This window comes from Bison bison, unplaced genomic scaffold (genome assembly GCF_000754665.1).
Source record: "Bison bison bison isolate TAMUID 2011002044 unplaced genomic scaffold, Bison_UMD1.0 scf7180017864379, whole genome shotgun sequence".
Classification (NCBI taxonomy): Eukaryota; Metazoa; Chordata; class Mammalia; order Artiodactyla; family Bovidae; genus Bison; species Bison bison.
Window position 1 is genome coordinate 3,453,034 of NW_011494951.1, and position 22,295 is coordinate 3,475,328.

Genomic DNA, 22,295 nt, shown 5'->3' on the forward strand with positions numbered 1-22,295 from the left:
CGCGTCGGCATTGAATCCAGCGGCCAGGTTCCCTGGGGAGGGAAGTGGCTGAGGTCTGGGGCTCCCTGCAGGATCAGACAGATGCTGCCTCGGGGTCCCCAGCTGCCCGGCCTGGCTCTTGTCCACCCAGAGCATATACCTCCACGTCCAGTCTTGCCCCCCTCCCTTGGCAGTTGGAGTCCTGCTCTGTCTCCCTCAGCTCTTCTCCTGTCTCCTCCAAACCCCCTCCTGTCTGGCCCCAGAGTTCCTAGACCCTCTCTCTTCTCTGACCCTTTCCCTCTCCCGCTCCTCGACTCTGGGCCCCCCACACTCTTTGTTTTCTCCACAGGTTTCCCAGTTCATGGCGTGCGAGGAGCTGCCCCAAGACGGACCCGCTCGACGCCTCTCCCTGCCGGGCCAGCTGGGGGCCCTAACCTCCCAGCCCCTGCACAGACACGGCTCAGACCCGGGAAGTTAGTGGGGCTGCCCAGTGTGGACACGTGGCTCACCCAGGGTTCAGTGCACTGCCTGGGCCCCTCCCCGTGGAGGCCCTGCCCGGGAGGCCCTGGCCGCCGACGGGAGAGGAATAGGAAGGCACGGCCCCTCCCCCAGCCCTTGGGGGCCCACCTCCTCCTGAGGTCCCCAGGGGCCCCGGTGTGGGGGGGCACAGGGGCAGGGACAGGGCCGGGCAGTGGATGGGGGTCTGTGGTCCCCCCACTGCCCTGGGGCAGTAGCTGGTCTAACTGCCCGGAGGCACCCGGCCCTGGGCCTTAGGCACCTCAAGGACTTTTCTGCTATTTACTGCTCTTATTGTTAAGGATAATAATTAAGGATCATATGAATAATTAATGAAGATGCTGATGACTATGAATAATAAATAATTATCCTGAGGAGACTCCAGTGGTGCTGGGAAGTGTAATAGCTACCTGCTGTATCCTGTGTTCGTGGCCATAGCATTGTGGGCATGGGCCAGTCCGTCTGTGTGCGCCGGGCCTGCAGGGGCAGCTCCAACATCTGGGTGTGGGGTGGGTGCAGTGAGGGGTGCTCCCTTGGGGCTGATACACATCACCTTCAGGGCTTCTTGCCTCCGGAGGGCCCTGCTTCCCTGTGGTCCTGGATTCAGGATGGCAAAGAGTTACCTGGACTGCAATGAATGTAGAGGTTGTCCTAATGAGGTGCCGGGCCTGGGGTCCCACACTTCAGAGCCTTGGTGGCTAATGGATTGGCACACTGGCCCCTGAAACTGACCCCACGATGACGGCTGATGCAGCCATGCTCTCCCCCACACACAGCTCTTGAGCCCAGCCCATGCTGTTATATTTGGCCATGTCCCCAACTTGGCCTCGCATGCATGCCAAGTTCCTTCAGTCGTGTCTGATTCTTTGCCATCCCATAGGCTGTAGCCCGCCAGGCTCCTCTATCCATGGAATTCTCCAGGCAAGAGCACTGGAGGGGGATGCCATTTCCTCCCCCAGGGGATCTTCCTGACCCAGGGATTAAACCGGAGTCTCTCATGTCTCCTGCAGTGGCAGGTGGGTTCTTTACCACAAGCACCACCTGGGAACCCTTATCCTGACCTTTAACTCAGCCTCATGTGGATCCTGTATGATTGGGCTCCCACAGTGAACCGACTCTGGGCACGCTGGTTTTCTCAGCCCCTATCAGAGGCCCACTGATGTCTGCCTGCAGACGGGCCTCATCCACCTGCATCCCTTGGTCACCCGTGATCCTTGACCAGAGGAGCTGGAAGTTTCAGGGTGGCTCATTCCCATCCCTGGAGGAAGAAGTCAGATGTCCTGGGGTCAGTGAAGGGTGGAGGGCATGTGCATCTGTGCTTGTGTGTGCACGTGCTGCTGGTCTTGTGGGACCACACAGCCTCTCAGAGGAGCTGCCATTCAGTGGCCGAGTCAGGGCAGCTGCAGCCAGCAGGAGGAGCTGATGGGCATCATTGCTGCCCAAGGCCTCCAGGGCCACTTAATCCTACAACCCCCGAGCCTTCGAGCTGGGTTGGTTAACTTTGCTTTGAAGAAAACGCATTATATCTCAGGCCTGGGGTCAGGAGGCTACTGGGAGAAGACCCTGGTCTCTGAGCCACCTGAAGGTGCCCTTTGCCCAGATGGGGTAGGAGAGACGTTCTCAGTGGTCCTGCATCAGGGCCCAGGCTCCCCTCCCAGAGCGTGTGACCAGCAAGGGGCCCCTGTGAGTTCAGTGTGCCCTGGGGTTCGGGACCTGGAAGATGGGCATGGGGCAGAGAGGTGGGGAGAAGGTTTAGACCTCTGGGGTGTGGGGAGGGGTGACACAGAAGGGAGCCAGGCAGAAAAGGTAGCTTTGTGTGACAGGATCTGGCACACGTGTTCAGGGGTCTACACATGAAACATGAGCACGCATCTGTTCGTGGCTCACACGCAGGCCTCCCTGGTGGACTGATGTGCGTGGGTGCAGGGTGGGAGTTCTAGCTGGGGCAATGCCCTCAATCACGGGTTTCGGGCACAAGCGGGTGGCATCAGGATCTCAGCCCAGGGCACGACACAGACATGGTCAGAGGCTGCTGCGAGGCCGATGGCGAGAAGTGAAGGTGCAGACGAAGCTCACTCTGCTTGGCCCAGACGGGCCAAAGCGCTGGGCCGAGTCCCTGCCTCCGTCCTTCTTCCCATCTCCCCTGTCCTTAGAGCACCTTCTTCTGGGAGCTCAGCCCGATCCACAGCACTCTGTCCAAGGATGGGGGGCAAGGGCTGGGGGAGCCCGGGGGGGCCTGGGACAGAGGCTAGGGGCCAGCCCAGTGCATCAGCACTGTGTGCTGATGAGCAGAGGAGAGGAGAACTTCACGTGTGCTCTCTGGGCTTTGTATCAGGTTTGAATGGTGGTTATTTCTCTTCAGCACATGCCAACCCCCTGGTCAGCTGCCTACGGTCAGCTGCCTGGCCTGGAGTCCTGATGTATGCGCTTCCAGGGATGAGTGTGTGTGTGTGTGTGTGTGTGTGTGTGTGTGCGTGTGCAAGTGAACATGTCTATGCTCAAGGTGGGGGCGGGGCCAGCAGAAAAGAACCTCTAAGTGCTTGTCCTCAGTGAAAGCACATGGGTTCCCAGGGCTCGGTCCACTCCGTCCGGGTGAAGGAGCTTCCAGCCTGGCTGAAACACCAGGCCCAGGTCCCTGCCAGGAGCCGCCACTGAGATTTGAGAGGCTGGGTGGGGGACGACAGCCACGGTGGCTCCATCTCCTGACAGCTCCATCTGTCCAGCTGCATCATTGAACCCCTGACAGCCTGTAGAGGGAGGTGTCACTAGTCCACGTGAGGATAGTCATCTCAGGGTGGTCAGTGACTGGCCAGGGGTCATGCTGCAGGCAGATGGCATTGTGAAGCTCCAGGTTGCACAGGAGGGTGGCGGTGACCCTCAGATGCAACACTGGGGCCAACACTGGCCAGTTGCAGGGTGTGGGCTCAGATCTGGGCCTTGGAGGGGCCTGAGAGGCCGGCGAGGGTGCTGTGAATGGGCATCACAGCTCAGCATGGAGCCCAGCACAGAGACTGTCCATTCTCAGCCTGCTCTGTCCTCCCCACCCCTGGCCAGGTGGTAGCACTCTCCCCCTGATAGTCAGGAGGCCAGGCTCCACCCAACCCAGTAGTGCATAAACCCAAGCTATGCCTGTGTTCTGGGAACTCTCTGCTGGGCTGCATTAAGTTCTTGGGTAGGGTCAAGGCTGAAGGCTTCCTAGAGCAGTGGGGTAGCAGTGGGGTAGCCTTCAGGCCCTGCCCAAGAACCCTAACCCTAACCCTAAAGTGAGTGAAGTCGCTCAGTTGTGTCCAATTCTTTGCGATACCATGGTCTGTAGCCCACCAGGCTTCTCTGTCCATGGCATTTTCCAGGCAAGAGTACTGGAGTGGGTTTCTATTTCCTTCTCCAGGGGATCTTCCTGACCCAGGGATCGAACCCGGATCTCCCACATTGCAGGCAGATGCTTTACCGTATGAACCCTAACCCTAACCCCCACTCTAGGCTGGTTGCACCTCAAGGGGGTCCTGCTGTGTCTCTGGCCAGGTTCTCAGGTGTGTTAGGTCGTGTGGGGGGCAATTCTGGGGGCTGGCTGGGGGTATGGCAGGCTATTTTCCACCACCGTGCATTACCCACTCCTTTAAGGTCCAACTTCATCTTTTTTTTTTTTTTTAATAGAAATCATCAGTGAAAATGCTTTGGACAGGAGAGGAAGGACCTTCAGAAGCCAGTAGCCTGTGAGCCTGAGGGGCATCTTGTTACTGGGGGGCTCAGGAAGAGAGGAAAGAGGGAGGTGTGGGAACCAGTGTGCACCCCTCTGCCCCCAGGGGCCGGTCCCACAGCTGAGGGAGTGAATCACGTTCCCTGCTGGCCCAAGGCAATGAGCTATGAGTATTAGCTCTGTTGAAGGAGGGGCAGGGAGGCTTGTTTGACTTTGCAGGGACCCAACAGTGCTGGGCACTGGGGTATGCTCAGTGCTTCCCGAATGAAGGAAGGCAGGAAGGAAGGAAGGAAGGAGGGAAGGAAGGCAGGAAGGAAGGAATGCAAACACTGCTTTTCGCCCTGGGACGGAGACCCTCGGGCTGGAAGGAGACCCTCGGGCTGGATGGAGACCCTTGGGCTGGATAGAGACCCTTGGGCTGTGCAGGCAGGGTGGGGAAGTCCTCCAGTGGCTGGCAGAGCTGAAGTGGGCCTCTGCCCAGGGCTCTGGGCCCTCACCCTGGGCCTGCAGGTCACCACCTTCTCCTCCATGCCTGTCCTCAAGCTTGTGCTGCCCAGCTCTGTGGCAACTGCCTGCTGCTCCAGACCCGCTCCCTGGCCTTCCCTGTCACCTGGGCTCCCAGGGACACAGGACTCTGGTGGCGGAGAGTGGTGGGGAACAGTTCCCTTGTCTCCTGCAGGGCCGGCCACCCACTGCTGGGGGCTGTTGTCTAGAGCTCAGTGTTCTCCCAAACCAAGAGGACCAGAGGGGTGGGGCGGGACCTGGAGGGGTGCCTGTGGCCAGGCTTGGGCTGCCTCCCCCGACCCCCACCACTGCTCCTAAAGATCCAGGAGCCGAAAGAAGAGAAGCACTCTGGGTGTGTCCCGGCCTCCTGACTCGTGACTGCTGCGCGGGGTCCAGGTGCAAACTCGCCCCGCCCTGTCCTTACCGGGACTCCGCCCCTGCCCCGCCCCAGCAGCTCACGTTTCAGTCTCAAATAAGAATCGTGGATCTTCCAGGGGCTCATCCTTTGTCGTGAGCCTTGTTCTCACGGCCTGCCTGAAGTCCGACGCCCAGAGGCTGGCGGAAGCTGCTGGGTCCACGGCTGCCGAAGGAGGAGCTGGAACGTGAACGCCGGCAGAACTTTGCCCATGTCTGAGATTTCTAGAACCTTCTTCCCCCTGCAGGCTTTTGTGCCTTCTGCCCCTTTTGCCTCCCGGCCCTTTGTTTAGTGACTTCCTGCCGGTCCTCGGGTGACCCTTGGACACACTGGGGTGCGCCCCCTGCCGGGGCTGGGACCCTTTTCTGCCTTCCCCAGCCTGTTCTCCGTACCCTAGACTGCGGAGTCTTGGGGCTCGTCACCTCTGTGTCCCCCAACACCATGCACAGTGGCTCCCCCAGAGCAAGCACTCTATAATTTATTCACTTAATGAGCATTTCTGGATTTAGGGAGTAATGTGGCTCAGCTGGTAAAGAATCTGCCTGCAATGCGGGAGAAGGGAAAGGCTACCCACTCCAGTAGTCTGGCCTGGAGAATTCCAGGGACTGTATAGTCCATGAGGTTGCGAAGAGTCGGACACGACTGAGTGACTTTCACTTTCACACTTTGGCAGTAAAATCCTTACCCTCCAAAGGGCCTGTGTGCTTGACTTTGGGGGCCTGTGACTTCCTGGGCAGCCAGGGCTGAAGAAGGGACTCTGGGGTAACTGGCACCCCTTGAGCCTCCTCGGCCCATAAGCAGACACGGGTTCTCGTACCCCTGGGATGACCCCAGAAGGCCCACATGGCTTACATCTTCTGCCCCACTCCGCTGGCTCCGCTGGGCTGGCGGGGCTCGCCCTTGGTCTGAGTTAGCATTAGGGAATAGTCTGGTGCTTTGGAGGGCTGGAATCCCTCCTGATGGGCATCTTGGGGGCACAGCTGGGTATCCCATGATGGCCACTGCTCACCTGGGCTTTGGGGAGGGCCCGCCTCTGCTTCTTATCACAGCAAGCTCATCGCCCTCTCAAATGCCGGGTCCTCAGCCTGGGTGTAGCTCCAAGCACAGTAGCTCCCTGACTTTTCCAGGCTCTGTTCTGCCACAGGGCAGGCGAGGAGGCCCTTTCCGCAGCCCACCTGCCCACGTCGCAGGAGCAGATGGCTGGAGCATGCCCAGGTCCTAAAGAGACAGATGGCTTCCTTCTCTTTGCCCGTAGGACGCAGCCCTCCTTGTCAGCTTGGCACCAAGGGTTCTCGTTTTCCTTTCCAGACTCACCTGCTCTTCTGCCTGCTGCTGCCACACGCCCGATGCTCCAGCCATGTGAGATTCCATGCTGTTCACTGTGCTCGAGTTCTCCCTGCATCTTTCCATCTTTCCCTCTCTTTGGAAATAAACTCTATCCTTCCCGGCCTGGAGAGAAAGCCTTCCACTTCAAGTCCTAGCTTAGACGTCATCTCCTCCAGGAGGCCCTCTCTAGGTGTCTTGGTGGATTTAAACCTCCCATCGTTCTCCTGTCTGTCGTCTGAGAAAGGACTGGCAGAGTACTGGCGGTCTGTGTGTCTCCTGGAGGCCTCTGTTGTGGGGCCAGGGAGGTGGCAGGCACTTTGCCAGCGTGTCTTGCTCTGTCTCCACTTCCCAACTGGCTTCTGTGTGGATGGCTCCTGCCCACCACCCTCTGTGACTGCTCATTTGTCCTTTGATGGTCAAGGCTGAGAGAAAGTCCCCCTTGGGCTCTTCCGTTCCAGCTTCAGGTCTGCAGTACCCACAATCCCCCAGGTGGTGGCCAGTCCAGTGGGAACCGAAGGGCACTCGTCCTGGCTGCTCAGGGTGGCCTCCATTGCTCACACAGGTTCTGAGTAGGAGTCCTGGTGGTCCCACCAGGACAAGGGTCATGGAAAGCACACAAGCAGTGAGTGTAGTCTATCTTAAGTTCTCAAAAACATGGAAACAAATTTGAAGCATAAAACCTTTCAAAGTGACTATTTGGCAGCAGTTTTCAGGTAATTGTATATCATAAAAGAGTGGTTGGTGTAAAAATCAATGAGGATTCAGTAAAAGATTGAATAGTAACAGGTTTCTTTAAGCTGCATGGGTGTATGATATCAAACGCTATAAAGGCTCAATTTGGTCATCTTATTGCGGTAGAATTTAAAATAAAGTGATTCTTGGTACTTTATTTCCTAAAAGTGTAAGTCAAGAATTTTTTTTTAGCTAACTTTTGTCTTTCAAAAAAAAAAAAAACAAAACAACAAAAACAAATGAGTTCCAAGACATTTATTAACTAATTAGCTTCATTATTTTATAATCACACCTTACAAGTGAGCTGGAAGTCGACAAGAGCCAGCACTTAGAAACCCAAACAGGAGAATTTAGCTCAACTGTCCTACCATTATTTTAAAATTAGCAATAGCATAAGGCCTGGCTGCAAAAAGCTGAGATGCTAACTGGCAAGAAAATCAGTCATTAGGGAAACATCTCGGAGAGGCTCCCGCAACAGGACAGCCGCACATAACGGCTTGGCTTCCTCTTTCTGCGCTGCCTGGTGATGACAACTGGGAAATCAGAGGAAACGTGATGGCCAGGGACACTCGGAAGGTCAAATGAGTCTGATCTTATGGTCTTAAGAGGCCTGCATGTGTTGTGTTTTAGTCACATCTGACTCTTCGTGACTGTGTGGACTGTAGCCTGCCAGGCTCCTCAGTCCATGGGATTCCCCAGGCAAGAATCCTAGAGTGGGTTCCCATTCCTCCTGTAGGGGATTGTCCTGACCCAGGAATTGAACCTGCATCTCTTATGTCTTCTGTATTGGCAGAGGGTTCTTTACCACGAGTGCCACTTGGGAAGCTTCTTAAGAGGCCTCATTTCAGTCAGTTCAGTTCAGTCATTCAGTCGGGTCCAACTTTTTGTGACTCCACAGACTGCAGCACACCAGGCTTCCCTGTTCGTCATCAACTCCCGGAGCTTGCTCAAACTCACGTCCATCGAGTCGGTGATGCCATCCAACCATCTCATCCTCTGTTGTCCCCTTCTCCTCCTGCCTTCAATCTTTCCCAGCATCAGGGTCTTTTCCAGTGAGTCAGTTCTTCCCATCAGGTGGCCAAAGTATTGGAGCTTCAGCTTCAGCATCAGTCTTTCCAATGAATTTTCAAGACTGATTTCCTTTAGGATGGACTGGTTGGATCTCCTTGCAGTCCAAGGGACTCTCAAGAGTCTTCTCCCAACACCACAGTTCAAAAGTATCAATTCTTCGGCACTCACTTTCTTTATAGTCCAACTCTCACATCCATACATGACTACTGGAAAAACCATAGCTTTGACTAGATGGACCTTTGTCGGCAAGGTAATGTCTCTGCTTTTTTATGTGCTGTCTAGAGTGGTCATAGCTTCTCTTCCAAGGAGCAAGTGTCTTTTAATTTAAGAGGCCTAGGTGAAAGGAAACTGTTAACAGATGGGAAAGTGAGCCTAGAGGGCTTTATTTCATGTCAGTCTGCCTTAGGCCCCTGGACCTGTAACTGTTCCGCAGGGATGTTTGGTTTTACTTGCGACTCTGAGTGGCCATAAAGAAGTGTACTCGGGGCCGATGGGAGGAGTGTGGGGGAACGAGGTTAAACAGCAGTGAGCACCATGACCCAGCTGCTCTCTATCCACCAGTCCCCCGGGGCAGGGGGGTGCCCTTTCGGTAGGAAGCTGAGAAGTGGCTGGAGCCCCAACCGGGGAAGAGGAAGGTGTGCCCAGTGCTTCCCTGGGTCTCTGTGGATGCTGCGGGGGTGAGGCTTCTGTTCTGGGCTAATGCCCCTCTGACCTCTGTCTCTGCAGACACCTGTCCTGTAAGCGAGGGATAGTTCCTGTGCCTGCTGCCACCTGTCTTCCAGACCACCCTGACTCCAGATGGACCCTGTTCCCCAAAGTACCACTAACCTGAGGTGTCGCCCATGGTGGATGATTAGTGAAGATGTTGGGGGTCATTGTGAGTGCTGGGGAAGTCATTCAGGCCAGAAAACAACCTGAAAGATGACCTTAGACATCCTAGTCCTGGATTCTTGTCTGTTTCCACGTTGGTGCCTTTCTCACTGGCTGACCTCTTTCCAAGTCCTTCCAAGACCCTCTTGGTCAGTTTCTGCTTGCTTAAGACCCTTCTCTGCCTCTTCTTTCCTCCACTTCCCTGGCTGCCCCTAGGCTTCCCCTCACTGCCTTGGGCAGATCCATTCAAGAGTCTCTGGTCAGCTCTTAGCTGACCTTGCCCGGGGCTCCACCCTTCTCCTTCTTGCAGGCTATAGGACATCATGATCCAGATGTGTATCTGATGGACTCAGAGTGAGCTGACCATGGCCCTAGTGGGGAGAGGGGGCCCTGGTAAAGCTGGCTTTCTTGTTCTCTTCCTCCTTTCTTTTTTTGGTCTGCACTGCCTGTCTTGTGGAATCTCACTTCCCCAACCAGGGAGGGAAATCAGGCCCTGGGCAGTGAAAGTGCAGAGTCCTAACCACTGTACCGCCAGAGAATTCCCCTCCCTCCCTTTCTTCCTTCCCTTTTTTTTGTTTTTTTTTTTTTTGTTTTGGATTGGCAAGCAGTTTTCCTGCAATAGTAATTAGTGATGGCTAGTGAGGCACCTGGAGAAGGCAATGGCACCCCACTCCAGTACTCTTGCCTGGAAAATCCCATGGACGGAGGAGCCTGGTGGGCTGCAACTCATGGGGTCGCTAAGAGTCCGGCAGGACTGAGCGACTTCACTTTCACTTTTCACTTTCATGCATTGGAGAAGGAAATGGCAACCCACTCCAGTGTTCTTGCCTGGAGAATCCCAGGGATGGAGCCTGGTGGGCTGCCGTCTATGTGGTCGCACAGAGTCAGACACGACTGAAGTGACTTAGCAGCAGTCAGGCACCTGGGGGCAGAGATCTGAGCTTCCTGGGTGTCAAAGTGGAAAAGAAACTGCCTGCCGGTGCAGGAGATGCAAGAGTATGGGTTCGATCTCTGGGTCGGGAAGATCCTCTGGAGGAGGAAATGGCCACCCACTCCAGTATTCTTGTCCGGAAAATCCCATGGACAGAGGAGCCTGATGGGCTACAGTCCATGGGGTTTAAAAGAGTTGGACACGACTGGGCACACAACAGGGGCAGAGATGGCGGTTAGAGAGGAGGTGAGGAAAACGCAAAGGAGACAGCAGAGAGGGAGGCTGGGAGCCAGAAGGGGCAGGTCTGAGGACTGCTCGGCTCCATCCAGGGGTTCCCGTCACTGTCCCTCCAGGCAGGCGTCCTGAAGGGCACAGAGGTAATGCTTGGTTTGGAGCTGATGCTTGGTTGGGGGATATGCTTGGTTTGGGCCACTGGGGCTGGTGCTTGGTTTGGGGCTGGGCCGTTCAGCCCAGGTCTCAGGAAATTTGCTCCACGAGCCAATTTGCTTCCCCTCGTGGAGGCCCAGGCTTGTGAGAGCTCGGGCATTTGGTGGAGGATCAGGTCCGGAAGGGACAGTGGGAGTCACTCCTTATCAGAGATCCACCTCACACCGGACACGGCCCTGAGGGAGAGGGCTGCTTGCTGAAGCCGGAATCTTCGTGGCTTCCTGCTAGTTTTTTACCAACATTGAATATTCTGGGTAACTGTGAAATTCGTGGTTTGGAAAGGAATAAATTGCAGAAGAGCTGTGACTGACCTTGGTGGAGGGGCAGCTCCGTGGACTAAGTGCTGGATGAGGGGGAAGGAACGGATGCCCATGGGACCAGCACTTCTCTTCCCAACTCCGTCCTCACTGGGTGGCCGGGTGGTGTCTCCCTGGCTCCGGACCCTGCTTAGCCCCATCCCGGTCCTGGGTTGCATTGCTGAGGGTCCCACCCTATTGACCTGACTCCAAGCAGAGCAAACTTGACCATCTGCAGTGGTTTTTCCCACCCCGCGCTCCCCTATCTTGACCTCAACCAAAAGCAGGATAGTTTTCAAGTAAAATATTTCTCTTGAGCATCCCCTAGACTGGCAGAAAGTCAAGAAAGTTCCTTAGAGGACAGAGTGCACCCCCCTTAATTTTCAGCGGAGGAGAATGAGGCCCAAAGCGGCCAAAAGCTAGAGAGTTAAGGGCAACACAGCTTCCTGACCCCCAGCCCGCTGCAAGCTGGGTGCCGTGTTGATCACAACAGCGCTTGTATGAGACCTGGCCTTTTAGTGATCTTGTATTTCAGTTTGGAAACTGTTGGGAGAAGCAGAAGAACATAATGAAGCTCCCCTTTCAGAGTGCCCAACACAGCTTCTTTCATTCCTTCTCAAGTCCTTCTCACTCTCCAAGACCCGCCTCATGGTTGGCCGCTCCATGGAGGCTTGTCCGTGATGTTTCTGCACGGACATGCTGCACGGGCTGTGATGACTCTTAGTTGTAAGAGCTGTATGTTGGTCAAGCAGAGCTGGGGTTTAGGGGGACACCTCTGATGGGGGTGGAGACACTCTCCTCCATGATGACCTGTCCACTCCCTGACTTAAAAATATATATATATATATTTATTTATTTTGGCTCCACTGGGTGGCATGTGGGATCAGCATGACCAGGGTTTGAACCCAGGCCTCTCGCATTAGGAGTGCTCCCTGAATTGGGAGTGCAGAGTCTTAGCCACTGAGCTACCAGGGAAGTTCCCCGCTCCCCGAATTTTTAAAAAATTATTTATTTTATTTTTGGCTGTGCTGGGTTTTTTTTTGCTTCCTGTGCACTTTCTCTAGATTCAGTGAGTGGGGCTCCTCCCTAGTTGCGGTGCACAGCCTTCTCATTGCGGTGGCTTCTCTTGCTGCAGAGCACAGGCTCTAGAGCATGGACTCAGTAGTTGTGGTGCGTGGATTTAGTTGCCCCGCGGCACGTGGAATTTTCCTGGACCAGGGATTGAACCCATGTCCCCTGCATAAGCAGGTAGATTCTTATCTACTGCACCACCAAGGAAGTCCCACTCTCTTGACATTTTTCCCAAACACAGGCACATCCTTTCAGCCCTGATGCATGACGGAAGTCCCTGTGAAGTCTTCACGGATGGAGATAGGGATGCTAGCTGTCTAGCAAGAAAGGGCTGTTGCCCCCTCTGCTAGTCCCCTCGTTCAGCCTATCCACAGTGTGGCCCTTTCACATTCTCAGTTCCTGATTTCCTCCCTGGATTCAGGACGCCCCCTGACTTGTGGGCAGATGCATCTGTGCCTTATTCTTCCTCAGGCTCTGCGCTGGTCATGTGCAGCTGGTAATTCGTGGGGTGTGTTCACCCCTTCTTCAGCAGCAGAGACTCCCATGACTGTTGGGTCTCTGATTCCAAGTCCTCCCCACCCTCTCTCCCCACAAGGTCCCTTTCTCCCGTGGGACCAGGGGTCTGTGTGAATTGCAGCTTGGGATCGAGGTACACTCGAGTTAGAAGCAACCTCCTTTCAGAGCCACCCATGTGCTACCTGGTTACCTGAGATTCTGGTCTCACCTGCCACCCCCATGCCCAGATGATGGCTCCAGATGACTCTTGAAAGGACTGAACTTTCACTTCTTGCTGCAGAGACAGCCGGGGTGGAAGTTTTCTGGGCAGATGGTGCATTCTCTTTACTCCAAAGGAGAGCGTGAAAGGGGGGCTTCTGTAGTTACAGCAATGCTCAATCATTTTCTGAATCTTTCAGACACAAAGAGTCCCACATAGGGGAGGACTCTACAGCTGGAGTCTGAACCTGGCAGGGTCCCATTTGTCCCCCAGCTCCTCAGATGGGACTAGTCTGATGACAGTTCACCTGAAGTCACACTCTGATGCATGATGGCACCTGCACATGTGTGTGTGTGTGGGGTCACTTGAATTGCAGCCCTGAAGGCTCTGTGAGGGCACCTGGGGAAGAGATGTGGAAACAACAGCCCCCGAGGACTGCCAGGGGCTAGAGGAGTCTCAGCTGTTCAGGCTGCTGTAACAAAAACACCACAGACGGGGTAGCCTGTGAACAACAGAAGTTTATTTCTCACAGTTGTGGAGACAGACAAGTCCAACATCAAGGCATTGGCAGATCTTTCTGTCGAGTTCTGCCTCCTGGTGGCTGTCCTCACACGTCTGAAGATGTGAAGGAGGTCTTGGGGCCTCTTTCACAAAGGCACTAACTCCACTCACAAGGGCTCCACCCTCATGATCTAATCCCCTCTCACAGCCCCCACGTCCTAATACCATCACCTTGGGGATTAGGTTTCCATATATGAATTTTGGGGACACAAATATTCAGTTCCAGCAGAATGGACTAACCAGAGCAGGAAGTCCAGTTAGAACAAATGGTACACCCTATATGGACCAGATAGATACCTGCTTCTCCATCAGGAAGGAAGAAGTGTTAGTCTCTCAGTTGTGTCTGACTCTTTGTGACCCCCCTGGACTGTAGCCTGCTAGGCTCCTCTGTCCATGGAATTCTCCAGGCAAGAATACTGGAGTGGGTTGCCATGCTTTCCTCCAGGGGATCTTCCCGACTCAGGGTTCAAACCTGGGTCTCCTGCATTACAGATTCTTTACCTTCTGAGCCACCAGGGAAGCCCAGAGGAGGAAAAAAGGGTAGCAGGGATGAACTATCGATACTGAATTTATTCTTGTCCTATTTTTTTGGTAAATCTTTTTTGTTAGTGGGGGGGTAAATTTAAAAAATTTGAAGTTTAGTTGACTTACAATGCTATGTTAGTTTCAGGTATATAGCAAAGTGTTCAGTTTCTAAGTTGTGTCCGACTCTTTGTGACCCCATGGACTGCAGCACGCCAGGCTTCCCTGTCCTTCACTATCTCTGGGAGTTTGCTCACATTCATGTCTACACAGTCGGTAATGCTATCTAACCATCTCATCCTCTGTAGCCCTCTTCTCCTTTGCCCTTCAATCTTTCTCAGCGTCAGAGTCTTTTGCAATGAGTCCGCTCTTTGCATCAGGTGGCCAAAGTATACTTATATCTATATATATAAATTTTCAGATTCTTTTCTATATTATTATAAAATATTGACTATAGTTCCTCATGCTATACAGTAGGTCTTTATTGTATTTTATATGTAGTAGTGTATATCTGTTAACCCCAAACTCCTAATTTATCTCCCCCCTACCCCACTTTCCCTGTTGGTAACCACAAGTTTGTTTTCTATGTCTGTGAGTCTATTTAAAGCAGAATTTAAAAGCCCATGTTAAGGGTTAACAATTATGAAACAGACCTGATATAAGCCAAGTTATTCTGGGGATACATCTTACTGGTTGCTCTGCTAGAGAAGGTGGCATTTTTCACCTTTGGCCAAATAAAGTAGAAACGCGTGTTAGTCTTGCCTCCTAACACAACTATAAATTCCTTGACGATGGAGCTGAGATTGGAGTTGAAATGAAGTGGGAGGCTGTCTGAGAAAGTCTCCTAGCAGAGGAGGCCCCAAAGGCCATGGCAGACCTGGGTGTCTCTCATCCTGCATCCCTTGCCCCTGAGGATAGGAAGGAGAAATGGATGTTTTCATTTTGTACATTTTTGTGACTGTCACTTGTCGCTGAGTGGCATAGGCTGAGTAGCTGATAGAAAACGTTAAGCTGCGTGGGGCCAGCAGGTCAGAGCCAGAGGACTCTTTGGAGAGCATTGGTTCCATCCATTCATGACAGAGACAATCAGCTGAGGTCCCGGGAGAACATGCAGCCTGTCAAGTTCAGACAGTGAATAAGTGCAGGTCTGGGACACGGGGCTCCTGCCCTCCCCACCCCTCTGGCTGCCCAGCCCATGACCCTGCCAACCCCTGAAACACACTCTCATAAAACCCAGCTGCTCTTTGGACATGAAGGTAACACACTAGACTCTTGATGGACGGCCTGTGCTTGGAGGTCTTTCTCTGGGATCAGGGAAGGATTGGGCCCCTCCCACCCTCCTCCTGGAGGTGTCCCCGTCTCTGAGGAGACAGGGCTGTGGACCCTGTTTGGACCGATATCTGCCTGGATAACCAGCAACTTTCCCCCTCTCTACTGCCGCTCAGCAGTAGAGAAAGATGAGGCCTCTTAAAGAGAAACAACCACAACTGTGTTACCACACTGAAAATATAAAAATTTCTCGATATAATAAATGTCTGGTTAGTAGTTGAACTTCTTCAGTTTTTATACACATTTGCAAAAAAATTATTTGAATCAGAAGCCAAATAAGGCCTACTCATGGATGGGGTTCTTAAGTCCCTTTTAATCTACAGGATAATCTTCCATATTTTTCTCTCACTTTTTTGGTTTTGATCGAAGGATCTAGGTTGTTCATCTTTTGGAAATTTCTAAAACTGGATTTTGCTGATTTCGCCCTTGTGAACGAAGGTGATCAATAACGTAGGGTGACCCATCGAGCCAGTTTTCTCTGTGCTCAAATCCAGAAGTCCTTAGCAAATCAGATTGGCCACTCAACGCTTTTTCCCGTCCTTTATATTTTCTTATTGTAAATTGGTAATTAAGTTATAGCCTTTATCAGACTCATTTAATTTTTTGACAGGATTCTTCCCTAGTTAGTGGTGTGTTATTCCAACAGCAGGCACATAAATAGCTGTTTGCCTCTCATTTTGTGATATTAGAGCCTTTCATGACCAACGCTTACATCCATTCATTCGTCACAGGTTGCAAAGCGGTGATGTTCTCGTTCTACCTTCCCTTTCCGTTTATTAGCTGGACTTCTTTTATTAGAGACACACTCAGCACCTCTCTGGTTACCCAGAGCTACAGTGCACAGGTTAAAGGCTCTATCAGCCCTTGATTCTTTCTCTTTCTTTGCTGTCTTTTCCAAATATGGCTCCTTGGCATGCCCCCAAAGGGATGAATGGTTTCCTTTAGGGGCGTTATAAACTTATGGACACAGAAAAAGCTTCAATCTTTTGTAGTTATTATTCTTATTGATGTTTACATGTTTCCATCTTTGGCCAGTGGGAACTTCTTCAGGTTGGTTCCTGAGTTATTTTGATATAACCCAGTACTCTTGATAGTTTCCTTGTTTTACAATTTGACAAGATGTTCCAAACCAATTACTCAGTATACTCCTGTCCTGGTCTTGGGAATAGCCATTTCTCTAACGAATCCTGCTTCTTTTTAATGTAAAGTGTATTTACAGACAGAGATGCTCATTGCTACTAACCTGGTTGTTTTTTTCTAGTTCCTTTCAGTGGCTATAGCTAGGAAACATGTATTACTTTTAAGAGACAAAATATATAGTGTGTTCCTACTGATGTTACTAATTCAAATTCAGAGCTGCAGAGTTTTAACTGAACCTCATTGACCTTACATCTTTATCTTTTTCTCACACTGAAAATCCTGACTCTAAATGGTACCAGTGTAATTACTCCTTTGCTTTATGCCACAACCAGCACACACACAACAGTCTCTGAGTAACAATACGAACCTACACTACCGATAACAATATGATTACAGGAAACAGCGATATTTTTGAGGTTCTTTTTGTCCTGAGACTGTATGCCACTAGGGATATATAGTCAAATTACTGTGTTTAAGTCAGTGGGAATAATTCCTTCTTGGGTAGTTAAATTACCAACCGGTGGTTATGTTACATAATTATGGTTCATTTGTATAATTCCCCTTTTCATTTTTAGGGCTTGCTTTTTAAGTTTAATTCCGAGGTTGAATTTACAAAGCAAGGTACGTTCAAAGAAGTCTAGCTTCTCTCCTCATCCCCTCTATTCTGTCTCCCTTTTCCTCTTATGCTACCATTACGGTATTTTTGTGCATACTTCCATATTTTTTTTAAATAAGCAAATGTCTGTTCATCTGTATTTATCTATCTGGTTCCTTTTTTTAAATAAAATGAATGAAAACATTCTTGGCATATTTTTCCCTTCTTGCTTTTTCACTTGTCATCTGGAAAGCATCCATGTTTGTATGTAGAAATATCCTTCACTCCTTTTCATGGCTATGTAGGACTCCATCATGCAGATATAATAATACTTGGTTTACCTAACCAGCCTCTTACAGATTGCCATTGTCTTCTAGTCCTTTGCTATTATTATAAAGTTGTGCTCCAATAAATCTTCGGGCATGTATTTTTTCATATATCTGCTAATGTAATATATCTTTGGGATAAATTCCCAGATTTGCTGGGTCCAAAGGTCAGTGCATATGTAATTTTGTAAGGTAATACTACATTTCCCACCAGCAATGTAGGAGTGCTTCTTCCCCTTATATTGCCGACACAGCGTGGAGTCACACATTTGGCCTTGTGCCCAATTTGATAGGTTAACAAATTGTACCTCAGTGTATTTTTTTTTTTTTTTTATTCAGAGATAGGCCTTTTAATTTAAAATTTTAAAATTACAGATGATGGTTTCAACTCCTGAGAAAATGCCAGCTTCTCCTTAGGAAAGGAGCTGAGAGACACTGAACACCAGAGTGTCCCCCCACCCCGGGCCTGGCACACGGGATGCCCACCGCCCTGACGCTCACACCCAGGCCTGTCCGCTGGGACCAGGGGCCAGCTGTGGGGCAGGACGACTCGGCCTCCTTCCTGGAACAGAGACCCAGTGCGGTGAGCAGCGTGGGGACTCTGGGAATCCAACCCCAGCTGCAGAGCTGAGGGCAGGGGCCAGGCCCTCCCGCCAGACCAGCTCAAGACTCCTCTGCAGAGCGGCCCTGCAGGAGGTCTCGGTCCAGCATCACGGGGCCCAGCAGCCCGCTGCGGAAGGCCCGCAGGAAGTCTCGGGCGGCTGCAGGGTAGTCGGGCTGGATGACGTTCACGTTCCCCGTGCCCGTCAGCACCTTCACCTTCTGGGTCTTCCTCAGCTTCACGGCCACCCGCTTCAGCACGCTGGCGATGTCGTCACAGGCCTCACCCAGGCCGTAGTGCTGCACATACCCCAAGAGCTGGTGCCTGTTGAGGGCGTAGAGAAGGAAGTCAGCCAGGGTCTCCTCGCCCACGAGGTGGTCCAGCACGGTTCCGCACAGGGCCAGTTTCAGGCCCGTCTCCACGCTTGGAATCCGAGGAGCCAGCACCCCAGGGGTGTCGAGCAGAAACATCAGCGGCCGCTCACACACCTGAATCCTGGACATCACAGCTCTGGTGATCCCAGGCTCGCCGCCCACCCTGGTGGCTTTTCCTGTCCGCCGGGCCCGTGCGACCCCGCACAAAGGTTCCGGGGCTCCACGCGGCCGGCGCGGCCCGCGCATGCGCACGACGCTTCGGAATAGGCTGAGGCCGCAGTGGGCCGTGGAGCTGGGAAGGCCCTTCAGGGATGCTCTGAGTTGGGATGACCGGCAGGGCTGCTCATCCTCCACGTTCGTCTGTCGTAGAATGAGGGCTGCTCTGGGAGGAGGTGTGACCTTGGACCAGGCAGTTTTCTCCTGCTGAGATGAACCCGCGTGAGTGCTGACAGCTGAGGGCCATCTCCTGGTGGCACTTGCAGTAGGTGGGGGGTGGGGAACGAAACCTCTCCTTTCTGAAGGAAAATGGGTGGCACGTCCCAGCACCCACTTTGTCTGTCAGTTTATCTATAAGATCCGCCTCGGTGATTTTTCTTCTCTCAAGTTTTCTGTGTGCAGTCTTATTTCTCTCTCTCTCGTCTATCTATTTAGTTGATCTGTCTCAGTTTGAGATAGGCGTACTAAATAGTCTTGGTTTTTAACAAACGCGTTTCTACGTATTTCTTTTGTCATCTCTTACAGTTTCTGCTTTGTGAAAGTTGTTGTTCAGTCACTGCAGGCATACTCAATATTACTGTTAAAATGTCATCGCCCTGCAGACTTCAGGATTATAGTGTCTGCTTTGTTTTACTCAGCACTCTTTGGCCTGAACTCTACCTTGCTGGGTATGTAGCCCACCAGGCTCCTCTGTCCATGGGGTTCTCCAGGCAAGAATACTGGAGTGGGTTGCCATTTCCTCCTCCAGGGGATCTTCCCGACCCAGGGATCAAACCTGCGTCTCCTGCATTGGCAGGCGGGTTCTTTGCCACTGAGCCACCTGTTTAGGCTGCATGTAAGTGATATTATAGCTATTTCTTTGTCTGACTTACTTCACTTAGTATGGCAATCTCTTGGTTCAGTCATGCTGCTGAAAACAGCATTATTTCATTCTTTTTTTCTTTATGGCTGAGTAATCCGTTGTATGTATACATCACGCCTTCTTTATCCATTCATCTTTGGATGGACCCTTAGGTTGCTTCCATATATTCATTACTGTGAACAGTGCTGTTATGAACATTGGAGTGTGCGTATATATATATTTTTTGGCTTCCCTAGTGGCTCAGCTGGTAAAGAGTCCACCAGCAATGCAGGAGACCTGGGTTCAATCCCTGGGTATTTTTTATTGTTTAAATTACGAAAATGAAACAAATTTACAGGAGACTTGGAAAATATAGATCAAAGTTACATATAGTTCCACTATATACTGCAATTATTGTTAAGTAGATAAATTAAGATTTTTAGTTGGAGTTTCAATATCAAACTCTCAAAAATTAATAGAATGAATATACAGAGAAGTAGAAGGATATGGTAGACCTGAAAAGTACTGTGAACCAATTCAATATAATTAAGATTTACATAATTTTCACACAATAGTAGAGTACAAATTCAATTCAAGTTCCCATAGACTATAAACTAGGAGACACTGGAACATACCCAGGGACATAAGTCCAGGTACAAAAATTTCATGGTCTGAAGGTATTGAAATCATACAGAGTCTGTTCTCTTATCATTGTGGTATTATGTTAGGGATCAATATCAAAAGATATTTGTAAATAACCCACAAATTCGGGACATTTACCTAGAGACATCTTTAGCTTAGGCAATGAAAACTGCAAAGTCGGAAGACTGAAAAAAGAAAAAAACAGAGTGATTGCAGAGAAGAAAGCATTTAAATGAGAAATTAATATCAAAGTGAAAAATTAAAGCTAATATCAAAGATACTTTAAAAATTCCATATATTTGGAAATTAATGTTCACTTTTAAATGAGGGGTGCATATATCTTTTTAAATGATAGTTTTATCCAGATATACGCCCAGGAGTGGGATTTCTGGATCGTATGACAACTCTGTTTTTAGTTTTTTAAGGACCTTCCATACTGTTCTCCACAGTTTGCCTATTTTATGTCTCTTTCCTTCGAGGAGCAATATTAAAATGAGCTGGTGAATTCTTCCTGCTCCCCTGAGTCTCCCGCAGCGTGTAATTTGAAGTCCGACGTGTTCACTTCCTATCGGGCAATTAGCAAGCTGGTCCTGCGTTTTGTGTACCTTTCCCACTCTTTCCCTCCCCCATCTGTGAGTACTGTGTTGCATCCACAGCGTCAGGGCACAGCCATCGCTTCCCGGGGATGCCCCGTATTACTGTCACTTGGTCTTGGCGCCAAGCTTGCTGTCCGACCCCTCAGCTCCTTCCAGCCAGTGTTGTCTGAAGCTTGCTCTCGGGTCGATCCTTAGTAAGAGCTTGTGAGAATACAAGCCTCCTGGACTCTTGACTGTTTACAGCAATCTATCTACGGTCTTGACACTTACAGGTTGGCTTGGCTCCTGTTTTCTTTCCTTGCCTAGCAAATATTCTGCTCCATTGCTTTCTGGCCTACAGTACGGCTGCTGAGAGGTCTAACTGCAATCTGATACTTTTTTCTTTCTTTCTTTTTTTGGCTGCACTGGGTTTCCTTTGCTGTGCCTGGGCTCTTCATTGTGAGTCCGTTGCTGTGTGGCATGTGGGAATCTTAGCTCCCCAACCAGGAACTGAACCCACATCCCCTGCATCGGAAGGTGGATTCCTCACCACTGCACCACCAGGAAGTCCCTGACACATTTTCCTTTATAAGTGACTTGGACTATGTAACCAACGTCTGAGGATGTTTTGCTTCCTGAAAGTTCGATAGCTCCACTAGCATGTATCTCGACTATATGTGGACTGTGCTGGGTGGGACGGTGTGCCCTTGAAGTGAAGTTTCAAGTATTTTTGCTTCAGGAAACATGTTCTAAACTTTAATTTTGAGTATTATCCTGTTTTATAGCTTTGATTTTCTTCTGGAGGTTTCCTATTATATGAAGATTTGACTCTTGGCTATCTCCTGCCACTTTCTCTGGAAATCTTTCCATTTTCTTACTCTTTCCTTTTGACTAAAATGTTTCTCCTTTTCACCTGTTTCACTTAAGACATTGTCTTTTGCATGTATTTGTATTTGTGATTCTGGCTTAGTCCTCATTTAGTAGTCATTTTAACTTCATACCTAACCTCCTTCCCCTCTTTTTCCACATTATTATTTTTTTGATTTTTTTTTTTTTTTAAGGCTATGCTGTATGGCGTGTGGGATCTTAGTTCCTTGACCAGGATTTGAACCCATGCCCTCTGCTTTGAAAGTGTGGACTCTTAACCCCTGGGCCGCCAGGAAAGGGCCCACGCTATCCTTTTCTTTAATCACCTCCTTTCTGAGCTTTTCTAATTCTGAGTTCGTGATGTTCTTTCATATTCTTTACATTTTATTATTTTTTTTAGCCCATTTTGAAATATGAAGTGACCCGTTTTCATCTGTGTCTGGCCATGTCAGTCTGCTGTGTCTTCCTGGGCCATGGTGGTCTCACATTACCTCTCATCTCTTTTCCCTCAAGTTGACTTACTGTGATATCTGAAAGAAATTCTTTTCAGCTGCTTGTGTTTAAGTAAAATAATTTCCTGTACTTCTAGGGGAGAAGCTTGGGCCGAGAGAGAGGTCCCGAACTTCATGAGTCCAGAGCTCTTGTGTCTCTTACTTGCTATGAAGTTTTATAAAATATGTCTTGCTGGGCTCTGATGTCTCACGCCTTCCTCACTATTCATTCGGCCTTCTCTTCCCTCTGCCCCTGTGGTCTTGACCTCATCAGTTCAGACTTTTTCCGCAGCAGTTTTCTGCTCAGCACAGGGTCTCGGTTTTCAGGGGGCTCTGGTATTAACTGTGTGAGTTCACATCTTGGGCACGTCTGGTGTGCTGTGGCTCCTCTTCTCACCCGTGACTTGGAGCCTTCAAGATCCCCCTCTCAGTTTCGCTTGCTTTCCTCAGATGGACCACAGTTCAGTTCAGTTCAGTCGCTCAGTCGTGTCCCACTCTTTGCGACCTCATGAACCGCAGCACATCAGGCCTCCCTGTCCATCACCAACTCCCGGAGTCCACCCAAACTCATGTCCATCGAGTCGGTGATGCCATCCAACCATCTCATCCTCTGTCGTCCCCTTCTCCTCCTGCCCTCAATCCTGT

At 50.8% G+C, this 22,295-nt stretch overlaps 2 protein-coding genes across 2 annotated transcripts in view; one reads left to right on the forward strand and one right to left on the reverse strand.

Moving 5' to 3' along the window:
• KCNH2 (potassium voltage-gated channel, subfamily H (eag-related), member 2) overlaps positions 1 to 874 on the forward strand; it is a 19,632-nt gene extending 18,758 nt beyond the window's left edge. The window contains 1 exon segment of the mRNA XM_010857366.1: positions 329 to 874. Coding sequence (XP_010855668.1) covers positions 329 to 457 — 129 coding nt within the window. The 3' untranslated portion in view covers positions 458 to 874.
• Positions 875 to 17,378: 16,504 nt separating this feature from the next.
• Positions 17,379 to 18,194, reverse strand: LOC105001108 (mitochondrial ribosome-associated GTPase 1). Its single transcript, XM_010857248.1, has one exon. The coding sequence runs from the start codon at positions 18,145 to 18,147 to the stop codon at positions 17,707 to 17,709; it is 441 nt and encodes a 146-aa protein (XP_010855550.1). The 5' UTR covers positions 18,148 to 18,194; the 3' UTR covers positions 17,379 to 17,706.
• Between the last annotated feature and the right edge of the window lie 4,101 nt (positions 18,195 to 22,295).

What these genes read in the sequence shown, in the direction of transcription:
- LOC105001108 (XM_010857248.1), bottom strand. Translation starts at nt 18,147, where the DNA reads ATGTCCAGGATTCAGGTGTGTGAGCGGCCGCTGATGTTTCTGCTCGAC.